This window comes from Podarcis raffonei, chromosome 6 (assembly GCF_027172205.1).
Source record: "Podarcis raffonei isolate rPodRaf1 chromosome 6, rPodRaf1.pri, whole genome shotgun sequence".
Taxonomy (NCBI): Eukaryota; Metazoa; Chordata; class Lepidosauria; order Squamata; family Lacertidae; genus Podarcis; species Podarcis raffonei.
In genome coordinates this window covers 11,088,579-11,111,616 of record NC_070607.1, presented here as the reverse complement: position 1 = coordinate 11,111,616, position 23,038 = coordinate 11,088,579, and the positions used below count along the sequence as shown (strand labels likewise).

The window sequence follows — 23,038 nt, the reverse complement described above, 5'->3', positions numbered from 1 at the left end:
GAGCGGCAAGGATCCTAATTGCTAAAAACTGGAAAAAAGAAACTGTGCCAACAAAAAAGGAATGTCGAGATAAACTGTTAGAGTATATTGAACTGGCCAGATTAACAGAGACAATTAGAGATCACACTAGACAAGAGTTTCAAAAAGCATGGGGAAAATGCAGAGAATACTTCACAAAACAGTGCCCTCAAATACATATCTGGACTTGTTTCGATTAATGTCTGCAGGAGACTTTGTGGATATTTAAGTTATAATTAGAAAAAGCTTAATTATTCATAAAGGAAACAAGTCCTGTAGAGCCCATTTCAGACAGTCATTTCCCAACCCGATTGAGAGATGCTGGTGATTGAGCCTGAAACTTTTATTCATGCAAATCATGTTGTCTGCCATGGGGCCATGGCTCTTCCCCCTTGGACTCTGGCCATCGTTCCCCCAGAAGAGATTTTCGCCTCCTGGAGCTCTTGGCGTTGCTTTTCCCTCCCCAGGCTAGCTCCAGTCAATCCAGCCAAGCAGACTAATGGAAAAACTTGGCTTAGCTTCACCTCAAACAACTCTTAACATCCATACCAAAGAATCAGGACTAAATTTGGAAATGGGATAAGGAGGGAGCTCGTTTGTCAAGTTTTGGAAATCTGAAGGGAAAACAAAGCATGAGCAAGAATTAGTAAACTTCTTGTTTCCCGGGCCATATTCTTTTGCCAAGTTACTTTGGTTTAATAAACACTTTCATGGGCTGCGAATCCTTTACTTTTCTCACTGGTAGAGGACTTCATGCCTTAGAACACATCTCCAATGCTCAGAGGGGCATTATTATTGTACATGCTGTCTCCTCCTTTTGGTGTGGCTCATCGGTGTTGGTTGAACACAACATATAATTCCAGTCCTCAAAATTGAAGGATACATATCAAGGAGGAATTTGGTCCGTGTGCCATCATCCAGTTTTAGCCAGAGCAGGAAGTGACAGAGTGTCCTAACTACAGATGACCAGATGGATAACATGGTATTCCCTGACCCCTGTCAAAGCTTTCAGGTCAGGCTTGCTCATTTGCTTCAGTAGCAAGGAAACTCTTGATTGCTTCTTCCTTACCCCATCCTGCCACAATCTGACAGGATCACTTTCTGAAAGTACTTTTTGTTGTTGTTTAGTCGTGTCCGATTCTTCATGACCCCATGGACCAGAGCACACCAGGCACTTCTGTCTTCCCCTGCCTCCCGCAGTTTGGTCAAACTCATGCTGGTAGCTTCGAGAACACTGTCCCACCATCTCGTCCTCTGTCGTCCCCTTCTCCTTGTGCCTTCAATCTTTCCCAACATCAGGGTCTTTTCCAGGGAGTCTTCTCTTCTCATGAGGTGGCCAAAGTATTGGAGCCTCAGCTTTAGGATCTGTCCTTCCAGTGAGCACTCAGGGCTGATTTCCTTCAGAATGGAGAGGTTTGACCTTCTTGCAGTCCATGGGACTCTCAAGAGTCTCCTCCAGCACCATAATTCAAAAGCATCAATTCTTCGGCGATCAGCCTTCTTTATGGTCCAGCTTTCACTTCCATACATCACTACTGGGAAAACCATAGCTTTTACTATACGGTACTCACGGTTTGCAAGGGACGCGGGTGGCGCTGTGGGTAAAACCTCAGCGCCTAGGGCTTGCCGATCGTATGGTCGGTGGTTTGAATCCCTGCGGCGGGGTGAGCTCCCGTCGTTCGGTCCCAGCTCTTGCCCACCTAGCAGTTCGACAGCACCCTTAAGTGCAAGTAGATAAATAGGGACTGCTTACTAGCGGGAAGGTAAACAGCGTTTCCGTGTGCTGCGCTGGCTCGCCAGAGCAGCTTCGTCTCGCTGGCCACGTGACCCGGAAGTGTCTCCGGACTGCGCTGGCCTCCGGCCTCTTAAGCGAGATGGACGCGCAACCCCAGAGTCGGTCACGATTGGCCCGTACGGACAGGGGTACCTTTACCTTTACCTTTTTACTCATGGTTTAAAGTAGGGTTGTACATTTTTATTGATTTTATCTGTTTTATCTGTTGTAAACTGCTTTGTTCTGCAGAGAGACATGGCCCTTTCTCAAGTTTTTTCTATGACCTGGTTGCTGATGGTGAATGATAGATATTTGGCGATTGAGCAACCTGTCTAATATTTTTATCTAAAGCCCCCTTGATATGTGTCTCGAAAGACATTTACCTGCAGCGTGGGAGGGAAATTTGTTCCAAAAGAAGTATATTTAGTATGGGAGCAGGGATGTTTGTTTAGAATTTCACAGTGTTGGACTCATGTTGCTTTGAGACCGCCTGGCTGCCTGCAAATCCCTTCTGCCACCGCTTCCTGCACATTTGGGAATAAACGAGATGATTGCACAGATCATAAATTTCCCAAGTGTTCTCTGCCCCAAAGGAAACCATAGCGGCTGCTCTGGACTTCCCACCGCTCAGGAAAAGACAAACACAAAGCGTGGAAATGAGATTCAGAGTGACTTGAGGCCTGTTTTACAGAATGGAAGGCGAAAACATTATGCTGCCTAAAATCTCCTTGTCTTAAGTGGACTAGTAATGCATTGCCCATTGTGGCAAAGCCAAGCCAATCCTAATGGAGCTTATTGTTGGAAGGTGGGGCAAAAAACAACAACAGTACAGTGGTACCTCGGGTTAAGTACTTAATTAGTTCCGGAGGTCCGTACTTAACCTGAAACTGTTCTTAACCTGAAGCACCACTTTAGCTAATGGGGCCTCCTGCTGCTGCCGCGCCACTGGAGCACGATTTCTGTTCTCTTTTTTAAAAGCTGTCAGAGGCTCAGGAGCAGAAGAGCAGGGGAGAGAGCAAATAGAGAGCGGAGGAGAGGAATCAGAGGGGAGCGTAGGGGAATATGACAGTGGCCCGAGAGATTCCATGAGCTTCTCCAGCGAATCAGAAGATTCCCAGGAGGGGGCGCCTATGGTAAGGGCGAGGCGAGTCCCAGGGGGGACGATCCATAAACAAGGAACCAGAGGGGAGTCCCAAAGGAGTAGCGGAGGATTAGGACCAGTTCCCCCACCAGAGCACAGTGGGGGGGAAGAGTCACATGAGTCAGGTCCAGCTTCTCCTCCATCGGGGAGTGGGGAAACGGAGGGAAGGCCAGGTCCAGCTAGCCTCCCCGAAAGAGGGAGCAGTGACACAAGTGTAACGGTCAGAAGGAAAGTGGGAGGCTGCGCGCGCGCGCCAAGTTCAATTGTGGAGGAGCGCGGGACAGCAGAAAACCCGGATTGGGAGCCAGGTCCTAAAGCCCGAAGGAGGGGGGGAGAAGAGTCGGCGGACTCAGCGTCAGAAGAATCGAGGAGGGCTGAGACTCCGACTAGCAGGAGGACCCAGAGAAAGAAGGAACAGAGGAAGAGGTGGAGTAAGGCTAGAATCTTAAGCTGGTGTCAGGGGGGAGGAGATTCAGATGGGACTTCTACGGTCTGAGGCATAGACGTAGCGCTGCGCGCTGCGCGTCTGGAAATGAAACTGAACTTCAATAAAGACTTTTTAACTTGAGGAAGAAGCAGCGTTGGTCTTGTGTGAGCTGGGACCTTGGGCAGCGCTGACAAAAGCGTTTATTAATTTTCCAATAAGAACATCCAGTTAACATATCATATCAAATCCAATCCAATAAAAAAGTCCAATTGTCTTCCAAATTGTAATGATTTTTGTTTTCATCCTAAAGCAAAGTTCTTAACCTGAAGCACTATTTTTGGGTTAGCGGAGTCTGTAACCTGAAGTGCATGTAACCTGAAGCGTATGTAACCCGAGGTACCACTGTAATAATGAATAATTGCTAATAGTAAAGAGCTCCTTATAAGGCTACTAAAGAGACTGATAAATGAAAATGCATTCATTCAATCATGCTCGTTCCCCATGTGCTAAAATGCTGAGGTTACCATAGGAATGGCCTGCGACCAGTAACAGATGAGGATATTTTCCTACCGCTGAGCCACAGATAGGGAGAGAGAGAGACTTGAGATGCAGAAAGCACTGCGAATGTCTTTGAGACCTTCAATTATCTCTGCCGTAAAATGCAAGGATGTGGACCCTACCCAAATAACAAGAGGAGAGAGAGCACAATGGAAGTGTTTAAACAATTTGAAACAGCTGCAAGGAAGAAATACTGTAAACAGCGGCCAGATGTAGTAATGTCTCTTTTTAAAAAAAATCCCAATAAACTATGCAGCTTCATGTTTTCCATATGTAAAAAGGCTGAGAACTCTTTCAGAAGGCTGATGGAAAGGGCTGACAAATGTGTGCAAGCGAGAGAACCTGTGGAGGAGTTTGGGTGAGAGGGGCAACTGTATTAAACAAACTGAGCACCTTCAAATTTTAGAATAGAGAATATTGCATGGATATTATTGCTTTGTGCGTGTGGCTTTCAGAAACTGTGGAGAACTTGCTAATAAAACCCCAAAATGCTACCTCTAAAATTTTACCCTCTGATTGCACAGAAATATTTATTAATACGAATGATTACTTGTAAATAAAAATTGTGTGTAGCATTTTATGTGGCAATTTACGGTCCCTGAACAACCCTTCACAATTCTGTAAGGTAGATTTTTGCAGTCTTCCAGATTCCCTGGTGCCTGGGCTTACCGATCGGAAGGTCGGCGGTTCGAATCCCCGCAACGGAGAGAGCTCTCGTTGCTCTGTCCCAGCTCCTGCCAACCTAGCAGTTTGAAAGCACACCAGTGCAAGTAGATAAATAGGTACTGCTCCGGTCGTAAGGTAAACAGCATTTCCATGCACTGCTCTGGTTTCGGCAGAAGCGGCTTAGTCATGCTGGCCACATGACCCGGAAAAACTGTCTGCGGACAAACGCCGGCTCCCTCGGCCTGTAAAGTGAGATGAGTGCCCCAACCCCAGAGTCGTTCGCGACTGGACCTAACAGTCAGGGGTCCTTTACCTTTAGCTTTTTAGTTCCTGTCAGCTCATGGCAAAAGTGAATTTTCTAATCTAGAACTTCTTGATACAAACTCTGGAAAGTACATGCTACTTGCAGATGTGTGTGATGAAATCTTAATTGTGCTCCCCCCTCCCAAAAAAAAATCAGCCTCTGGATTTTAACCAGAGCAGCAGGGGAGAAAGTGTATTTAACCCTTTCATAGTTTACTCTTTCAGATAATCTGGCAAAGCCACGGCTGTTCCAGATGGCTTTTAATTGTTTCCTTGTCTTCATTAACTTTTGCAATGTTACCTCCATGAATGGTATCTGTGTGGGTGGGTGAGACCTTTAGGATTTTTTTGGGTAGTTTTATATTGGATGTGTTTTATGCTCCATATGGTGTTTTATTCTGTAAGCTGTTTTGAATTCACCTTGTGAAAAAAGGCAGGATAGAAGTCAACGAATGACTGGATGAATGCTGTTCTCGACCCGCCATTTCCCCACTCGGATCTGCCTCCTGAAATTGCTTTCCCCTGTGACTTAGGCTCCATACGTGCAGCTGTTAAAGGTAAAGGGACCCCTGACCATTAGGTCCAGTCGTGACCGACTCTGGGGTTGCGGCGCTCATCTTGCTTTGTTGGCCGAGGGAGCCGGTGTACAGCTGGTCATGAGGCCAGCATGACGAACCAGAGCAGCACACGGAAACGCCGTTTACCTTCCCGCTGGAGTGGTACCTATTTATCTACTTGCACTTTGTGCTTTCGAACTGCTAGGTTGCAGTTGTTACCCTTGTACAAATTCAGTGGAAACAGGACAACAGTGGGAAAGACCATAGCTCAGTGGTAGTAGAGCTTCTGCCTTATGTACAGAACACCCCAGGTTCTCTAGGTAGGGCTGCGTTCTATGTTCTTAAGAATTGTTGAATTTCTTGGGCAGCTGATGTGTTTCTTGGAATGTTAAGGTGATTGTTTTATTGGTGCTTGTGTACAGTCGTACCTTGGATCCCAAACGCCTTGCCAGTCGAACGTTTTGGCTCCCGAACACCGCAGACCTGGAAGTGAGTGTTCCAGTTTGCGAACGTTCATTAGAACCAGAACATCCGACACGACTTGCACGACTTCTGATTGGCTGCAGGAGCTCCCTGCAGCCAATTGGAAGCCACACCTTGATTGTTGAATATTTTGGAAGTCGAACGGACTTCCAGAACGGATTCCATTCGACTTCTGAGGTACAACTGTATTTTAATCTTCTCTGTGGTTTATTTATTTTTATGAAGAGTGTTATACAAGTAAAATGAATGAATGAATGAATGAATGAAGGAGCAGCTTTGGAGATGGCAATGTTGAAAAATGTATTTCAGGAAAAGAGTTAAGTGCCCCTTTCCCCCTTGTAGCTCCTGTGCTCAAAAGTGCAGACTCTCAAGCTTATTTTTCATTTAACAACAACAAATAATTAATTAATTCAGATCTTCATTTTACACATTATGTTTGTAACATGCAGTTTGTCCCCTTTTAGCCAGTACCAAAATGCCAGAAGTGGCTTTAGGTCTCATGTACAAGCGGGTGGCGCTGTGGGTTAAACCACTGAGTCTAGGGCTTGCCGATCAGAAGGTTAGCGGTTCGAATCCCCGTGACCGGGTGAGCTCCTGTTGCTTGGTCCCAGCTCCTGCCCACCTAGCAGTTCGAAATCACATCAAAATGCAAGTAGATAAATAGGTACCGCTCCAGCGGGAAGGTAAACGGCGTTTCCGTGCGCTGCTCTGGTTTGCCAGAAGCGGCTTAGTCATGCTGGCCACATGACCCAGAAGCTGTACATTGGCTCCCCCGGCCAATAAAGCGAGATGAGCGCCGCAACCCCAGAGTCGTCCGCGACTGGACCTAATGGACAGGGGTCCCTTTACCCTTTACCTTTACAACACTATATATGTAGCTAAGTTGAAACTTCATCCCCACACCTCACCACATGCAGCCCATTAAAATGAGACCCATGTTTGAACCAACCTTTTGGTGAATTTAGATAATCTGGATTCACCACTCTAGAAGAAGAAGGCCCTGAGATGGTGGCCAGGAGACAAATAAGGACCTCTTTGAGAGTTTTAAGGGAAACGTATTGGAACGAGAGTCGCAATCTGGACTCAAGTATGTTAAAATGTTGTGCTTCAGGACTTTATATGTTGCCGCAGCCCATCAGAAGGGCTGGAACAAGAACAGGAAGATCTCTTTAGAAGATCCTATCTCACTAAGCTTTTCAGGAAGGACTAGAAACAGTGCTTTGTCAGATATAACAAAAGGCTATTAGTTCAGGTGATGTTTTTGTTGTTTCAAAGGTGTGCGTTAGAAACTTCCCTCGTCTTGCAACATCACCCAGTACACGCCAACGTGTAGGTCTTTTGCAGAGTGTGGTATTAAATGCAGTTTTGAGAGCTTCACAGTTGTGAAGCCTGGAAAAAAGAGAGCGAGCGAGCTGCTGAATGTATAATAAATTTTAATGTTCCATTTCAGGAAAGACGGAGGCTGTGATCAAGAACTTCAGTCCGCACTATAAACGCCAATATGCAGTGTCCTTCTGCAAGAACATCCAGAATGAGCTGGAACAAAACAGGGACCTGCAGTCCCATTTCTTAAAAACAAAGGTAACTACAAGAAGAGTTTGCTATTGATCACAGGTTTGGTTGTTTACCCCCTGCTCACATGGGCCACTTCTCCTTGGCACTTCCTGGTTTTGGCAAACCACAATAGCTGTTAATGTTAGTTGTGTCAGGAGCTCGTCCTACACTCAAGTAGGACCCTGGCAGAGACACATGCCCGACTGGCATGTTCTCTCCCTCCTGGTCGATTGTTTGGGAGCTTCAAAAGCTTTCTTCTGCCCGAACATCACAGCGACCAATGCCAACAGACATCAGCACACTTAGGGATCCGCAGAGTTTGTGCAGCTTGCGTAACAGACCTCAGCAACTCAGCATTTTGGCTAATCTACTTTATTTACATATTAACACAACAAGCACTGCAACATGGCTCCCTCTCTCTCTAGCATCAGACAGCAAATAGAGAAAGAACAAAGGCCAATAGTCCCACTTCACGGAACACAGTAACACAAACATCCTGTCTCCGTCACTTCCCACTTTGTGGAGTCAAAACATACACCGTCATGTGATAGACAAAAATCCCATGACTGCAATCATGGAGCAGGAATTCTAACAAGTTGCAAGTCCTCACCCAGGAATGAAATTTGTTTGTTTGTTTATTTAGCAAAAGTTTCCTATCTTCTCTTCCCATTTTACCTTTCCCAAGTATCCCATGAAAACCACAAAAAGGGCAGTGGTCCTGTTCCCTGTATTCAGTGCCACACAACACATTTTTCAGTGCCACAACACACTTTTAGCTACAAGGTCTCTTTATCAGGGGTAGCGAGTGGGGAGGGGGAAAACTAGTGCACCCCCAGTCAGGCTGCAGTGTAAAATTATGTAATTCAGTCCGTCTCCTTCCTTCCTTTTCCCATATATCAGCTTTATATAGAGGGCAAAGAACACCATCACCCTTGCTAAAAGACCTCCTGGAGATGTTTTTAAATTGGAAACTCAGGCTTTAATTTGAAACTGGACTGAGAGAGGCCGAGGCCTCAGATTGGGGGCTGATAACGAGATATGGTGTCTCTGAGCAAGTACAGAGCGTGTTTAAGTTTGTTTGTTTTATTAGATGTTTAATAGTACATTTTCACTATTTGAGGCAACTTGGAACAAATCCTTTGTTATTTACTAACCTTGGATCCTAGAGCAATAGGCAAGTAGGATCCTAGAATGCAACAACTGATTGGTTTGCAGGAGAAGACCAATCAGGCTCCAGGAAGAAGTTAATCAGCCTATTAGGCTGGTAGGATCGTAGAATGCAACAACTGATTGGCCTGCAGGAAAAGACCAATCAGGCTCCAGGAAGGAAGCAGAATCGGCCAATCAGATGGGACTCATTGTGTAAATAATGTATATAAAAGCCTGAGGCTTGGGGGGCGTAATTCAATCACTGTTTTACAAGCTGCAATAAAGAGCATGAAATCACTAGAGGACTCAGAGTATATTTCATTCTTAAAGCTAATTAAAAAAAAACAACTAAACTAAAGCAACAGCTTAAAACAGAACTATAGATGGGCTTGTACACCAAAGACATGCAGAGTTCAAACAAACATTTCGCTAGCCAGTGTAACTTCGCGCTGTGCTGTCAATGCCAGCTCCCAAACAACAGAAGCTATAGGCCAGAAGCTTTCAGTTTCTATTCTAGTCAGGTTTTGGACATGCCCCCCCATGAAAAAACACACCCCTTTCTTTTTACAAACAAAGAAGCAGAAAGAAGCCATTTCTATTTCTCAGTAACTTGTCTTTTCTATAGCCGCCTGCAGACTCCAGCATGGTCTTTTATGAAGGAGAAGTGTCACATTTTGCTGAAGACGTGAAGAAATGGAAGGACAGATATATAGTGGTTAACAGCAAATATGCCGTGGAGAGCTTTGAAAACAAAGAGGTAAATCGTCAGTTTACCGGGTGCTGAAGCTTGATGTTATGGTGCATTGATTCATCATGTTCAGTTTTGAGATCCTCGGTGCTGCTTCACTGACTAGTAGATAGTGACAACAGAATAAATGCAAAACACTTTTATCCAGTGTTACTCTGATTTCTTTCCTACTGAGTGATTCCTACTTGCTGCTACAAGAGACCACATCTGAATATTGACCTCCCAGGTATTCTTTACTTTATGGCACCGTGAAATTCAGTCTGTCCCCACTTCCCTGCATTTTTCCTTTGCTCGTTTCCATTGTTATTTATTTATTTCGCATTTATACACTGCTTGGTTATTGTTCTTTTAAAAAATGAACAACCTCAAAACGGTTTACAAAAGATAAAACAGGAAAATCAAGAAAGATTTACAACCCTGCTTTAAAACACACCAAAGTTAAACTACTAAAGTGGATTGCCTTGACTAGCTAAGCATCTGGGTAGGCTTGTCTAAGCAGGAATGTTTTGGTCTGGCGCCAAAAAGAGCGTCTCCACCCCCATTGTTCTACCCGGACACTGAGGTCCAGCACCAAGGGCCTTCTGGCGGTTCCCTCACTGCGAGAAGCTAAGTTGCAGGGAACCAGGCAGAGGGCCTTCTTGGTAGTGGCGCCCTCCCTGTGGAACGCCCTCCCACCAGATGTCAAAGAGAACAACAACTACCAGACTTTTAGAAGACATCTGAAGGCAGCCCTGTTTAGGGAAGCTTTTAATGTTTGATGTATTACAGTATTTAAATATTTTTTGGGAAGCGCCCAGAGTGGTTGCGGAAGCCCAGTCAGATGGGCGGAGTATAAATAATAATAATAATAATAATAATAATAATAATAATAATAATAATAATAATAATTGTGTAGGCTCCTGCTTGATCTCAATAGGCAGGGAGTTCCAAAGTGCCACACGAAATGATCGAGTTCTTACAAATGTGGAAACCGGTAGCCAGTTCTGCCGATCAAGGCAGTCAAGTGGGCACATATGTCCGGAGCTCAGCCTACACTCGAGTAGGACCCTGGCAGAGACACATGCCCGACTGGCGTGTTCTCTCCCTCCTGGTCGATCGTTCGGGAGCTTTAAAAGCTTTCTTCCACCCGAACATCACAGCAACCGATGCCAACAGACATTGGCACATTTAGGGATCCGCAGAGTTTGCACATCATGCGTAACAGACCTCAGCAACTCAGCATTTTGGCTAATCTACTTTATTTACATATAAACACACACGGAGCACTGCAACATGGCTCCCTCTCTCTCTAGCATCAGACAGCAAAGAGAGAAAGAACAAAGGCCAATAGTCCCACTTCACAGAACACAGTAACACAAACATCCTGTCTCCGTCACTTCCCACTTTGTGGAGTCAAAACATACACCGTCATGTGATAGACAACAATCCCATGACTGCAATCATGGAGCAGGAATTCTAACAACGTATAGGTTAGGTGGTCTTGCAGGTAAACTGGTCCCAAGTTGTTAAGGGCTTTCGATGCTACAAGTAACACCTTGATTTTGCCTAGTCAAGACCTCACTCCTGTCAGCAGTTGTGCTGATGTATTCTACACTAACTGCACTCAGAGGGAAGCCCCACATAGAGTGCATTGCCACAATACAGTCTTGAAGTAACTAACGTGAACTACTGCGGCTAGGCTTTCCCAGTCCAGGAATGGCCGTAGCTCTCAAACCAGTCGCAGTTGGTAAAAGGCACTTCCAGCCACTGAGGCTACCTGAGCTTTCAGTGACAGAGCAGGATTCAGAAACACCCCCAAACTGCAAACCTGCTCCTTCAGGGGGAGTGCAACAGCTGTCCATGGAGGCACAGGTCAATTCTGTGTCCAGGGCAGCAGTCTACCAGCTCCATCTGGTACGCCGGCTGAGACCCTCGCTGCCCGCAGACTGTCTCGCCAGAGTGGTGCATGCTCTGGTTATCTCTTGCTTGGACTACTGCAATGTGCTATATGTGGGGCTACCTTTGAAGGTGACCCAGAAACTACAAGTAATCCAGAATGCGGCAGCTAGACTGGTGACTGGGAGCGGCCGCCGAGACCACATAACACCGGTCCTGAAAGACCGACATTGGCTCCCAGTACTTTTCCAAGCACAATTCAAAGTGTTGGTGTTGACCTTTAAAGCCCTAAACGGCCTCGGTCCAGTATACCTGAAGGAACGTCTCCACCCCCATCGTTCAGCCTGGACACTCAGGTCCAGCTCTGAGGGCCTTCTGGCGGTTCCCTCATTGCAAGAAGCCAAGTTACAGGGAACCAGGCACAGGGCCTTCTCGGTAGTGGCGCCCGCCCGCCCTGTCAAGGAATGTCAAGTCTGACTTTTAGAAGACATCTGAAGGCAGCCCTGTTTAGGGAAGTTTTAAATGTTTGATGTTCTATCAGGTTTTTAATATTCTGTTGGGAGCCGCCCAGAGTAGCTGGGGAAACCCAGCCAGATGGGCAGGGTATAAATAATAAATTATTATTATATTATTATTATAACCTCATCAAGGATAAGCAACTGTGACCAGTTTCTCAAACCTGGGAACTGCTCAGCCACAGTACCTCCATCTTACCAGGATTCAAGCTTAGCTCGTTTTTCCTCGTCCATTTCACCACTGTGTCCAGCAAGGCCTCTTCTGATTCATATGTTATGGAGAAATAGAGCTAAGGGTCATCAGCGTACTGATGGCACCTCGCCTCAAAACTCCTAATGACCACTCCAGATGGCTTCATGTATATATTAAATAGCCCAGGGGCTGAAAGGCACTGTCTCAATGCTACTCTCTGACCTTAGTCCTGAAGGTAGGAACAGAACCATGAATATGCCATGCCACATAATTCGTGGAGCAAATTTTTACTCCATGAAAAAAGTAACACCAGAAGCTGCCCGTGGTCAGGGCAGCATGTTGGCTGTGCTCAAAAACTACCGTATTTTTTGCTCTATAAGACGCACCAGACCACAAGATGCCCCTAGTTTTTGGAGGAGGAAAACAAGAAAAAAAATATTCTGAATCTCAGAAGCCAGAACAGCAAGAGGGATCGCTACGCAGTGAAAGCAGCAATCCCTCTTGCTGTTCTGGCTTCTGGGATAGCTGCGCAGCCTGCATTCGCTCCATAAGACGCACACACATTTCCCCTTACTTTTTAGGAGGGAAAAAGTGAGTCTTATAGAGCAAAAAATACGGTATATTAAATTCTCGCATCAGGCAGTCTGAATATTGTGCCACGGAAAACTGAAATCCCTGAGCTGCACAGATTATACATACGGAAAATGTTTGCATAATTAATTTGATATTGTTTTTATTTATTCTGTGTAAGTGCTGAGTTGTTGCAAGCTGTGCTGGGAGCTTGTTGAAATCAAAAGGGGAGCTGCAAGTCAAATAAATTAAATGCAGGTTTTTAATTTTGCTAAGCAGGTCAAGGAAATATATGGGTTCCTCCAAGTCTTACTCGGCCACTACTCTCACTTCTGAGCTTTTCAGGAGGCACAGCCCACAGGGACTAGAAACTTGTTTTCTCTTTCCTTTTTTTAATAAAGCAGACACCCCCAGAAAAGATGGAAACCCCCAGCTGTGGTTTCTGTGCACCCCTTAAAAAGCCACAATCCTTCTCTCATATCTGTACCTCCATTTTAACATAAGTAACTTGAAGAAATATCAAAAGCTTGTTTTCTTAACCTTATTTCTCTTCCTCGAACCCAGGCGTTCCAGAAGGGCGTTAGTCCTAAAAGCTGCATTTTACCTGTTGGAGGCAAAGTACTGACGACAGAAGAGGAGTATAACTTGTTATCTGATAAACATTTTCCAGACCCGAGTGGTAAGGCCTGTCAAGTGAAAGTTGTTGTTTAGTCGTTTAGTCGTGTCCGACTCTTCGTGACCCCATGGACCAGAGCACGCCAGGCACTCCTGTCTTCCACTGCCTCCCGCAGTTTGGCCAAACTCATGTTTGTAGCTTCGAGACCACTGTCCAACCATCTCGTCCTCTGTCGTCCCCTTCTCCTTGTGCCCTCCATCTTTCCCAGCATCAGGGTCTTTTCCAGGGAGTCTTCTCTTCTCATGAGGTGGCCAAAGTATTGGAGCCTCAGCTTCACGATCTGTCCTTCCAGTGAGCACTCAGGGCTGATTTCCTTAAGAATGTATAGGTTTGATCTTCTTGCAGTCCATGGGACTCTCAAGAGTCTCCTCCAGCACCATAATTCAAAAGCATCAATTCTTCGGCGATCAGCCTTCTTTATGGTCCAGCTTTCACTTCCATACATCACTACTGGGAAAACCATGGCTTTAACTATACAGACCTTTGTTGGCAAGGTGATGTCTCTGCTTTTCATTCCTCTAGGTGGATCACGTTTGGTCAAAACTCTCCACTATGATCTGTCCATCTTGGGCATAGTTAATAGCTTCTCTGAGTTATTCAAGCCCCTTTGCCACGGCAAGGCAAATCCATGAAGGGGCAAGTGAAAGTAGAGTGGCCAATTTCCATCCCAACTGCCCCGTTTGATTATTGGCAAGACCTAGAAAGGGAGGACTGGTATATGAGTCAGCAGTCTTTTGTGGGTGCCTTCACATCAATAGAGTTTGTTCCAGGGTGGATTTGATTTAAGTCACTAGTCAGTAAGACTTAATTTAAATCTTTTTTTTTCTTTTTAAAAGAAAGACTCTTGCTGGTATAATCTTAATATTTACAACAGGATGAAGGTTTCATTTCTGGAAAAATAAATTTTCAGAGTAGTTTTTTTACAGTTATATCAAAAATTACTGATTTGGTTATACTATTAGAAATACATAGACCGATAATTATGACATTATTGTGAGGTTTAATAAGTTAACTGTTTATATTTGGACAACTTTTCTGCTGTACTTTATTGAAAGGAGAAAAACAATCATTTCCTAAATAACAATTTAAACCATTTATGTAACTAAAACAATAACATTATAGGATATGTATCCATGTTTGTTAACTGATGTGGTTAAACAAATAAAAAAAAAACTTAGACTGAGTTTTAGCACACATGAAAAATTGAAAACAAATCCTTATTTCCTGATGAATAGCCTTTGGACTATGATATAGCTTAAATAGAAAATTATCTATAGAAATATTTTTCCTCCAAAAGCATTTTATTTTAAAAAACCAATTTAAATTAAAAAAAATCCTATTACAAAAAATTCCAATTTAATTTTTAAAAAATCCATTTTATTTATTAATTTTAACTCCTTGATTTTTATCCACCCTGGTTTGTTCTGATTCAGCAATAAACAGCAGATTTTCCTGGGGAAGGTAGTGGGACACACAGCTCTCAGACCCAGGGCCGGATTTAGGTTTGCTGAGGCCCTAAGCTACTGAAGGTACCCAAGGTACCACTGTACTAGTTTTTTTAAATGTCTTTTTTTCTCTCTTAAAGGTTCCAATGAAAAGGAAAATGCACAGGCTTTTGTTGGCCTTCCAAAGGAATTTCCGGTCTATCTGTGGCAACCTTTCCTCCGACACAGTTGCTTCTGCTTCCCGGATCGGGAGTCACAGAAGAAATTCAGCACCGTATTGAACGACTGCATCAGACACTTAAACCATGGTAGGTGCAAAAGGCTACGTTCAACATCCTTGCTATTGTGTCTACATATTTGATTGTCACCACCAGGGTCAATATTTTTTTGCAAAATTATTACATCACTCCCTTGTATGGAGCTGGAGGGAACTACAAATTATGGATGGCGTGGAAATACCATGTTAGGCTTTTCTCTGCTCTAGAGAAAGAAAGTGCAATATGAAATCCCCGCGACGAGGTGAGCTCCTGTTGCTCGGTCCCTGCTCCTGCCAACCTAGCAGTTCGAAAGCACGTCAAAGTGCAAGTAGATAAATAGGTACTGCTCCGGCGGGAAGGTAAACGGCGTTTCCGTGTGCTGCTCTGGTTCGCCAGAAGCGGCTTAGTCATGCTGGCCACATGACCCGGAAGCTGTACGCCGGCTCCCTTGGCCAATAAAGTGAGATGAGCGCCGCAACCCCAGAGTCGGCCACGACTGGACCTAATGGTCAGGGGTCCCTTTACCTTTACCTTACTTGGGCAGACAATGTACTCAGCACTGAGGCAAGATCTATATGTGGTGAAGCATCTATATATGGTGAAGCTTCTGCTTTTGGGAGGAACACACATTTTTGGCATGGCACGGAGTCCTGAATCTCTATAAGCCTCCCATGAATGCGCCCTGTAAAACAGCCAGCTGAAGTCAATTTCCTCTGATGCATACTTAAAGGGAAAGCATTTATTTTGCATGGTTTGTAATCCCCATTATTCATCTTTTGAAACTTTGGTCATACAGTGATCTGGGTGAAATATAATCTCTTTTGTTCTGTACTGGGCCAGTAATAGAGCGGATCAACTTTTCCTGGCACTCTGCAAATCTTCTCTGACTCAGAACCTGCACAGTGGGTTTAGCTAGGTCGATATCTTTCTGCAGAAATGTTAGCTGACTCGCGGTTCCCTTGGCTGCCTCCGCTCCTAGCTGAATTTCAGCCCATTGCTCAGTGATGTGCTAGCAAAGTGTGGAGTAAATGACCTAATAAGTATTTTCTATCTTTAACATTCTGGATTTATTTCCTGCTCTCTTCGTGCTTGCGCCTTCATTTTTTATTTATTTCTGTCACATGAAATTACCACGCTGTGGAAGGATCTTTCACATATTAAATATCTGGATGTTTGACTGGAAACTTACGAGAGCAGAGTTGCTTTAGGGGACGGGTGGAGTAGTTGCACAAACTGAGATTTCGGTGTGGCTGACTTCATTCTGCTCATTTTAGGGGAAGGAATGACAGACACTGCAACACACGTTAAACAAAAGGCCGGTAGAGAAATTTTGGCAACCAGAAAGCAGCACCCTTATTGATTTCACCAGCTTCTGCCTTGCCCTTCCCTTTCACTGGGTGGCTACCCCAGTGAAATAACTAACAACATTGAAATCCTAAACAGTAGTTAGTTAAAAGCGAAAACCCACAACATCAGCAAATCTAGTCAGAACTACACTGTTAAAGAGAAACAAGGCTACTGCCATTATGCACTCTGTTCCTGACCTTGTTATTTCGCGTCTGTTTGTTAATTCCAAGCATGTTAGATTTGTGATTGTGACCTTGTTTGCAATATTAAAGGCAAGGCAGAATTTATTAAGCCTGTAGGAAGTGTAAAGTAGAAATGGAAGGACTATAGATTTCTCTTGGTGAGTGAATCATATTTTGCAGTAATAAATTCCCTATTCACACAGACCCCTGCCCCCAATATACTGTATTTTTCGCTCTATAGGACGCACTTTTCCCCCTCCAAAAATGAAGGGGAAATGTGTGTGTGTCCTATGGAGCGAATGCAGGCTTTCGCTGAAGCCTGGAGAGCAAGAGGGGTTGGTGCGCTCTCCCGGCTTCAGGAAGCTATCCGCAAGCCTTCGGAGCCCGGCGGGAGTTCCCAACAGGCTTCCAAGGCTTGCGGATATCAGGCAGCAGCCCGGATCCCGGGGAGCACAGCGCTGCGCACCCCAGGCTTTGGGCAGCTATCCGCAAGCCTTCTGAGCCCACAACCTGAGCGGCGCAACCTTGCCACCGCTCCCGGACCCGTTCTGGGGGCTGGGGTTGGGGGAAGCTCGGCTTCCCCGCCCCAGCCCCGCGGCTAAAAAGGAAGCCAAGACAGCGAGCGGGATCCACCAGCGAGCGGGATCGCAGCCTCTCCCGGCTGGAGAGATTGTGCGTGGCTAAAGAGGAAGCCAAGACAGCCAGTGGGATGGATCCCGCTGGCTCTCTTGGCTTCTTTGGTCTTTGGGGCTGGGGGGGAAATAATTTTTTTTTCTTTATTTCCCCCCCAAAAAACTAGGTGCGCCCTATGGTCCGGTGCACCCTATAGAGCGAAAAATATGGTATGCTGTGTGTACACGGGGGGGGGGGGTGGATGAACCTCTCCTAAAGCCTGCCTCTCCTTGGTGTGTTGGGCTTACTGAAAAAATCATATCCTGGAACCCTAGGGGGGAAGTAATGGAATAGTGTGAGCAGACCCTTCCTGGACTCAGTGAAATTGCACTTTCCCATTGCGTGTTTAGACCTTTAAACCTCCCCCTTAAATAAATTCAAACAAGGCTCAAATTTTGGTTTGGTTTTTGGCAGAATTTAGGCCACAACTTTATTGATTACAGCAAGTGACTGGCTGCATAGGCTCTGGTTCGACTAGCTCCCTGCCATGCAGGTAGCGCTGACCCAGGGCACCAGCATAGGTCAGCCAAGGGTGAACACCTGGATAAGCGGAAAGCCAGGAACGGGCTATCTCCACCACCCAAATGTCCCCCTGGACTCAGGCACGGGCACAGCCCCCTCTCAGGGTTGACCAAACCATCAAGTCCCTGGATTCCTTTAACGGAATACCCTTCACATAGGGATGGCGAGAGTGTTCTCCCATCCCTATCACCTGAACCAGAGCCTATCCGGAACCTTACAAGTTGTGACGATTTGCTACACGGCAGACGAAACCCAAATGGCAACAGCCAATCAACCAAGTGGGGGAAATTCCTGTCGTGCCCTTGTCCCAACGACGGACGATACACGACGGCATCGCAAGGTCAAGCGCGTAAGCCCTAAAAGTAGGGAGAGGTGGACGGGTGTTCCGAATGCATGCGCCAAAAGAGGAAGCTCTGGGTCACGTGCATGGGCATAAATAGGTCCCTCAAACCGTTTAGCCTGCGTCCCATTGGCCTGATTGAACCCTGCATCAAGGGACCTACCAATCGGGTGTTGTGGCTATCTAAACGTACCCACCCACAACACAGGGTTAGGTTGCCAGGTCTCACCGCAACACGTGCCCTCTTTAAGGGAGGACCCGATTTGTGTGCAGACAGCGGTTTGTGCGAGTGCTATTGTAGTGTGCAGCCTGGTATGCATGGCTGTAATTGTCTGACTACATCCATCTTTATGGAATCTCGCATTTTGCATAGAATTTAGGCTCCTACCAATTAATTGATTATTTAACTTCTATATCATTTAACTCTCCCCCCCCCCCCCGATTTTATTGTATGCCTCCTTTCCAAGGTTAAAATTATGTTCTAGTTGGCTTACAATATATATTTTTTAAATGACATAACTACAAATGTGACAAAAGTAGCCCTAAACAATAAACAAAACACCAGGAAGTTTGCAACCAAATTGAACAATTTATACAGAAATCATAAAGATACAAAATAAAGATACAAGAAGTTAACATCAATGACAGAATTTTTAGCGTTTTAAAAATATCTCTAAGTGGTGTACAAAAAGCTGAAGATACAACAAACTTAAACAAAATATTGCAAAAATACACAGTTACATATAAAATGTTACATTAGTTAATAATATATATCAATTGATATATCGATACATCAATATATCAGTATATCAAAATATCAGTTCATTTTCCTTCTGACACACCCTCCCTCTCAGCCTCTGGGTTCTCACTCAGGGTCCAAACCAAGAAAGAATAGACCTGTTAAAATTAATGAACCCAAATTAGTCATTAATTTCCAAGTGTTTACTCTGAGTCGAATTAACGTTTGAAACAACCCATAGTTTCCACATTTGATAAAGGTTCTAACCTTCATAATTGTGGAGTTACATTTGAAAACAAGTATTTAAGTTTATAGATGTCTCCAATTAGGCTCACAGAACTGTAGAACCAACTCTGGAAGTTTAGAACTGTCATGCCCTTTATCGTTCTCCTTTATGGTGGCTGCTCATATTGCACATGCTGATAATTCTGCTATCAGCCCTAGATGTTAATCCACTTGTCACCACACTGCTTCTTGTCTCCACTCTCCTCTTAGTTCTGCAAAATAGCCACTCACTATTTAATTTATATGTTTGGCAAATATGTGTTCCTTTAGCACTGACTTCCTGCTTCCCTGCTGAATTCTGATCGCTCAGGGCTGAAGCAGTCCTGGCTGTGTCCTGCATACCTACACAGTGTTCCTTTGCTTTTTTCATTCTTTGTTTTCGTACAACACAGTTAGCACTCGCATAGAGTTTTGAAGATATCTCTAATAGATTTCTGCATATATACAGTATATACCTATTTTAAAAACCACTCTGTTCTCTTTTAGAAAAGTTGTTACCAGGGATATATTTTCCCCTTAAGATATTTCACTCGTCCTATCGGACCACATTTTCAGCTACTCTGGGATTCCTCAGATGTTTTGCTGGAAGAGGAAACCGAACACTCACTCCACATTTTGCTTTAGGCAAAATTTCTGTGGCAGCCCAGGTTGTTGCCGTCCTTGAGCCTTTGTGATAGAGCAAGGTAGAAAGAATAAATGAAGAGGTGCCTTAATATGCAGCCTCTACCCCATGCTCTCCATACTTTTGGAAGCTGTAGTTTTGCAACTAAGCAACGCTTTTTGCAAATCATTAGGATTCAGCAAATCCTGCAAGATGAGGACTGCTGAATCCTATAGGTATGCAAGCTTTGTACATGAAGCTTGCAAGTTTTCTGTTGCTATAAAAACAGCACATGATTGCAGGCCCGCATCCTGTTTGGAAGTGACCTCATCTAGTTTCTGTTGGTGGTTAGCAGCTCTTATACCGCATGATCTGGCTAAGGAAGCCTCACAGTCCTGTTTCTTTGTGTACCAGGCAATTCAGCTCTCATTACAATGGATGGCACAGAGTGAAGCCTTGAGGTTTTTTGTTTTTTTAATTCCTGCTCTGCAAATATCAGCTCTTACTTATTCTTCTGGGTTTGCAGACTACAGTCAAATGCTGAATCATAAAGCTGTGATTGCATGAAATTGAAAATCCAGTTCATACAGGATTCTCCTCATTTCCACCCCCCCCCCAAGAAGTGGGAACAGTTTCCCACTTCTACGCAACGATTCCTACAATGTGATTGTATCCACAACAACTATCGCCTAAAAAATAAAACAGCTCTCAGGGTTTTAAACATTTAAAAACAAATAAAATTGTAACCTTGCAGCATTAAGCTTGAAAACCAGTGCAAAATACTATACAATATAAGACACGGTTCTAATCCTTTCTAATTAGACAAAGCAATCACATCAGCCATGTGCCTTCCTTGCCATAACCTAGCCTCTTGGGCTTGCCGATCAGAAGGTTGGCAGTTCAAATCCCCGTGACGGGCTGAGCTCCCGTTGTTCTGTCCCAGCTCCTGCCAACCTAGCACTTTGAATGCACGCCAGTGCAAGTAGATAAATAGCTACCGCTGCGGCGGGAAGGTAAACGGTGTTTCCGTGCGCTCTGGCACTCGTTGTGGTGTCCCGTTGCACCAGAAGTGCTTTAGTCATGCTGGCCACATGACCCGGAAAGCTGTCTGTGGACAAACACCAGCTCCCTCAGCCCGAAGCGAGATGAGCGCCACAACCTCATCATCACTTTTGACTGGACTTAACTGTCCAGGGGTCCTTTACATTTACTTTTTCCCTATGGCAGAAACCACTGGATCAAAGTGGACAATTGGAGGCATAGCTGTCAACATTTTCCCCTTTTTAAGGGAAATTCCCTTATTCCGAATAGGATTCCTCACAAGAAAAGGGAAAAGTTGACAGCTATGATTAGAGATAATAATAATAATAATAATACCCCGCCCACCTGGTACACAGAAGATACACAGAAGACTTGTTGAATCACAGTGCTGGGTGGAATTCAACATGCTGCTGAGAAAATGAAGAAGAAGAAGAGTTTGGATTTGATATCCCACTTTATCACTACCCGAAGGAGTCTCAAAGCGGCTAACATTCTCCCTTTCCTTCCTCCCCCACAACAAACACTCTGTGAGGTGAGTGAGGTTGAGAGACTTCAGAGAAGTGTGACTAGCCCAAGGTCACCCAGCAGCTGCATGTGGAGGAGCGGAGACACGAACCCGGTTCCCCAGATTACGAGTCTACCGCTCTTAACCACTACACCACACTGGCTCTCTCCGTCAACACAACCATTTCTTCCATCAACACAACCATTTCTGCTTGCCTGACATGATGATCTCTCTTCTACCCCTGCCAAATGTTCTGTGGGTTCTCCCGATCCACCACAACAGATTTGTGGGAGGTACAGGGGGAGAAGAGAGGGGAAAGCCCTGTTACGCTAACAGGAGTTATTTTGCCAGCTTCCCCTACTGCACTGGGGTAGTTGAATCTGGCCCTTTATCCTCAATGTTAAACGTTTCTCATTTAGGAGTGGTCTGCTTTTCATTTAAGACGGCAATGCCAGGCCGAATGCTTGCATGTAGCTCCATCTGATAGCCTGGAACACATTCAGAATGTGGATGTGTTTAGTGACTCATTAAATCTAGGATTCTCTGCTGAAAAACCTGATCGTTTTGCATCTCTGCTTCTCTTTGCCTTAAGAGCAGCAAACCCTTTAGGCACCAGGATGAGAAAGAAAAGCTCTCCAGTCTTGCTTGCAGTTATCGGTAACTGTTGCTACCCAATTTATTTTATCGTATTCTGAACATGTGGGAATTCAGCCATGTGATAATTCTAAGAAGATAGGGGAATCTGGGCCAGTTTCCTTCTGTTAACCCTCTAGCTTTAAACATGAGCAGCCAGCATGTGGGTGGAAACCAGTTCTGTGAGCTAGCAAGTACTCAGTCAACTCCAGACTTTGGTTAAAGGAAAAGGGTTCAAGATAAGCAAGCAAGTAAGTAAATAAGATGGAATTAGAAACTGCATCAAAAGAAAATAAGCAGTGATTTCTAAGCACCATGCATGATATAGTCATAAGTTACATTCATCATCCCTTGCATTCATGTTGCACAGTGACCCATTTTTTGGTCAAAGTGCACAAGGACTTCAGGCAAGCACAGACTAATAAAATAGTAAGCTACCCTAGGAGTAGGGCTAAGGGGAAAATTTGGCTCAGTTCACATTTAAAAGCGACTTTACCATTTTACCCCTTCGGAAATAATATACAAACCAAAACAAAGCCATAGGCTTGAAATTTGCACAATTTTGGAGTGTAGCTCTCCAGCAAAGTAATATGTGCAAAAAATGTGTGTGTTAAGGTAAAGTGTGCATGAAAATGTATGTATCGTTGAAAATAACTTAGTAAAATGTATTATATTAGAGAAAATATGAGCCGCAACCCCATAGTCACCTTTGACTGGACTTAACCGTCCAGGGCTCCTTTACCTTTTTTTTTTTTACCTGCCACAAAATTTCCCTCAGTGCCTCCTCCTGTCAGTGATGAGTAGACTTAGAGTAAATTGGATGTTGAGCTGACATCAAGGTCTGCCACAGTGACTTAGGACATTGGATACAAGGTATGAACAGACCTCGTAAACTCACCCCACCCAGAGGAGTGCCTATTTGCTTGTCCATTCTCATAAACTTTGGCTGTTTGCTGCGCTAAATGCTGTGCCCCCCCCCCATTGCAGGGAGCATGTTGTTTGCTTGATCAACCACTTAGCTTGCACCTAGCCAGGTGTCTATTCCTCTTGTGCACCTGCCATAACTTGCAACCGTGCCTTGCTTGTCTAGCGCTCTGATTTAAGCTTTAAAGTCTTTGGCAGAAACCAAGCTGGGAGTTTTGAGTTCTTCATGCCTGGCAGTGAAGTGGCTGATTGAGGAAGACTGCTTTAGGAAGTGTAACATCAGGAGGTGTCTGTCTTCCCATTCTCACCACATGCTTTGTCAGCATTCAGGCAAAACT

General features: G+C 44.7%; 1 protein-coding gene across 1 annotated transcript in view; it reads left to right on the top strand.

Moving 5' to 3' along the window:
- Positions 1 to 23,038, top strand: part of NIBAN1 (niban apoptosis regulator 1) — a 109,257-nt gene that overhangs the window by 40,848 nt on the left and 45,371 nt on the right. Inside the window, exons 2-5 of the mRNA XM_053391393.1 lie at positions 7,378 to 7,508; positions 9,256 to 9,387; positions 13,096 to 13,210; positions 14,793 to 14,960. Of these exons, the coding sequence (XP_053247368.1) occupies positions 7,378 to 7,508; positions 9,256 to 9,387; positions 13,096 to 13,210; positions 14,793 to 14,960 (546 nt within the window). The remainder of the gene's footprint in view (positions 1 to 7,377; positions 7,509 to 9,255; positions 9,388 to 13,095; positions 13,211 to 14,792; positions 14,961 to 23,038) is intronic.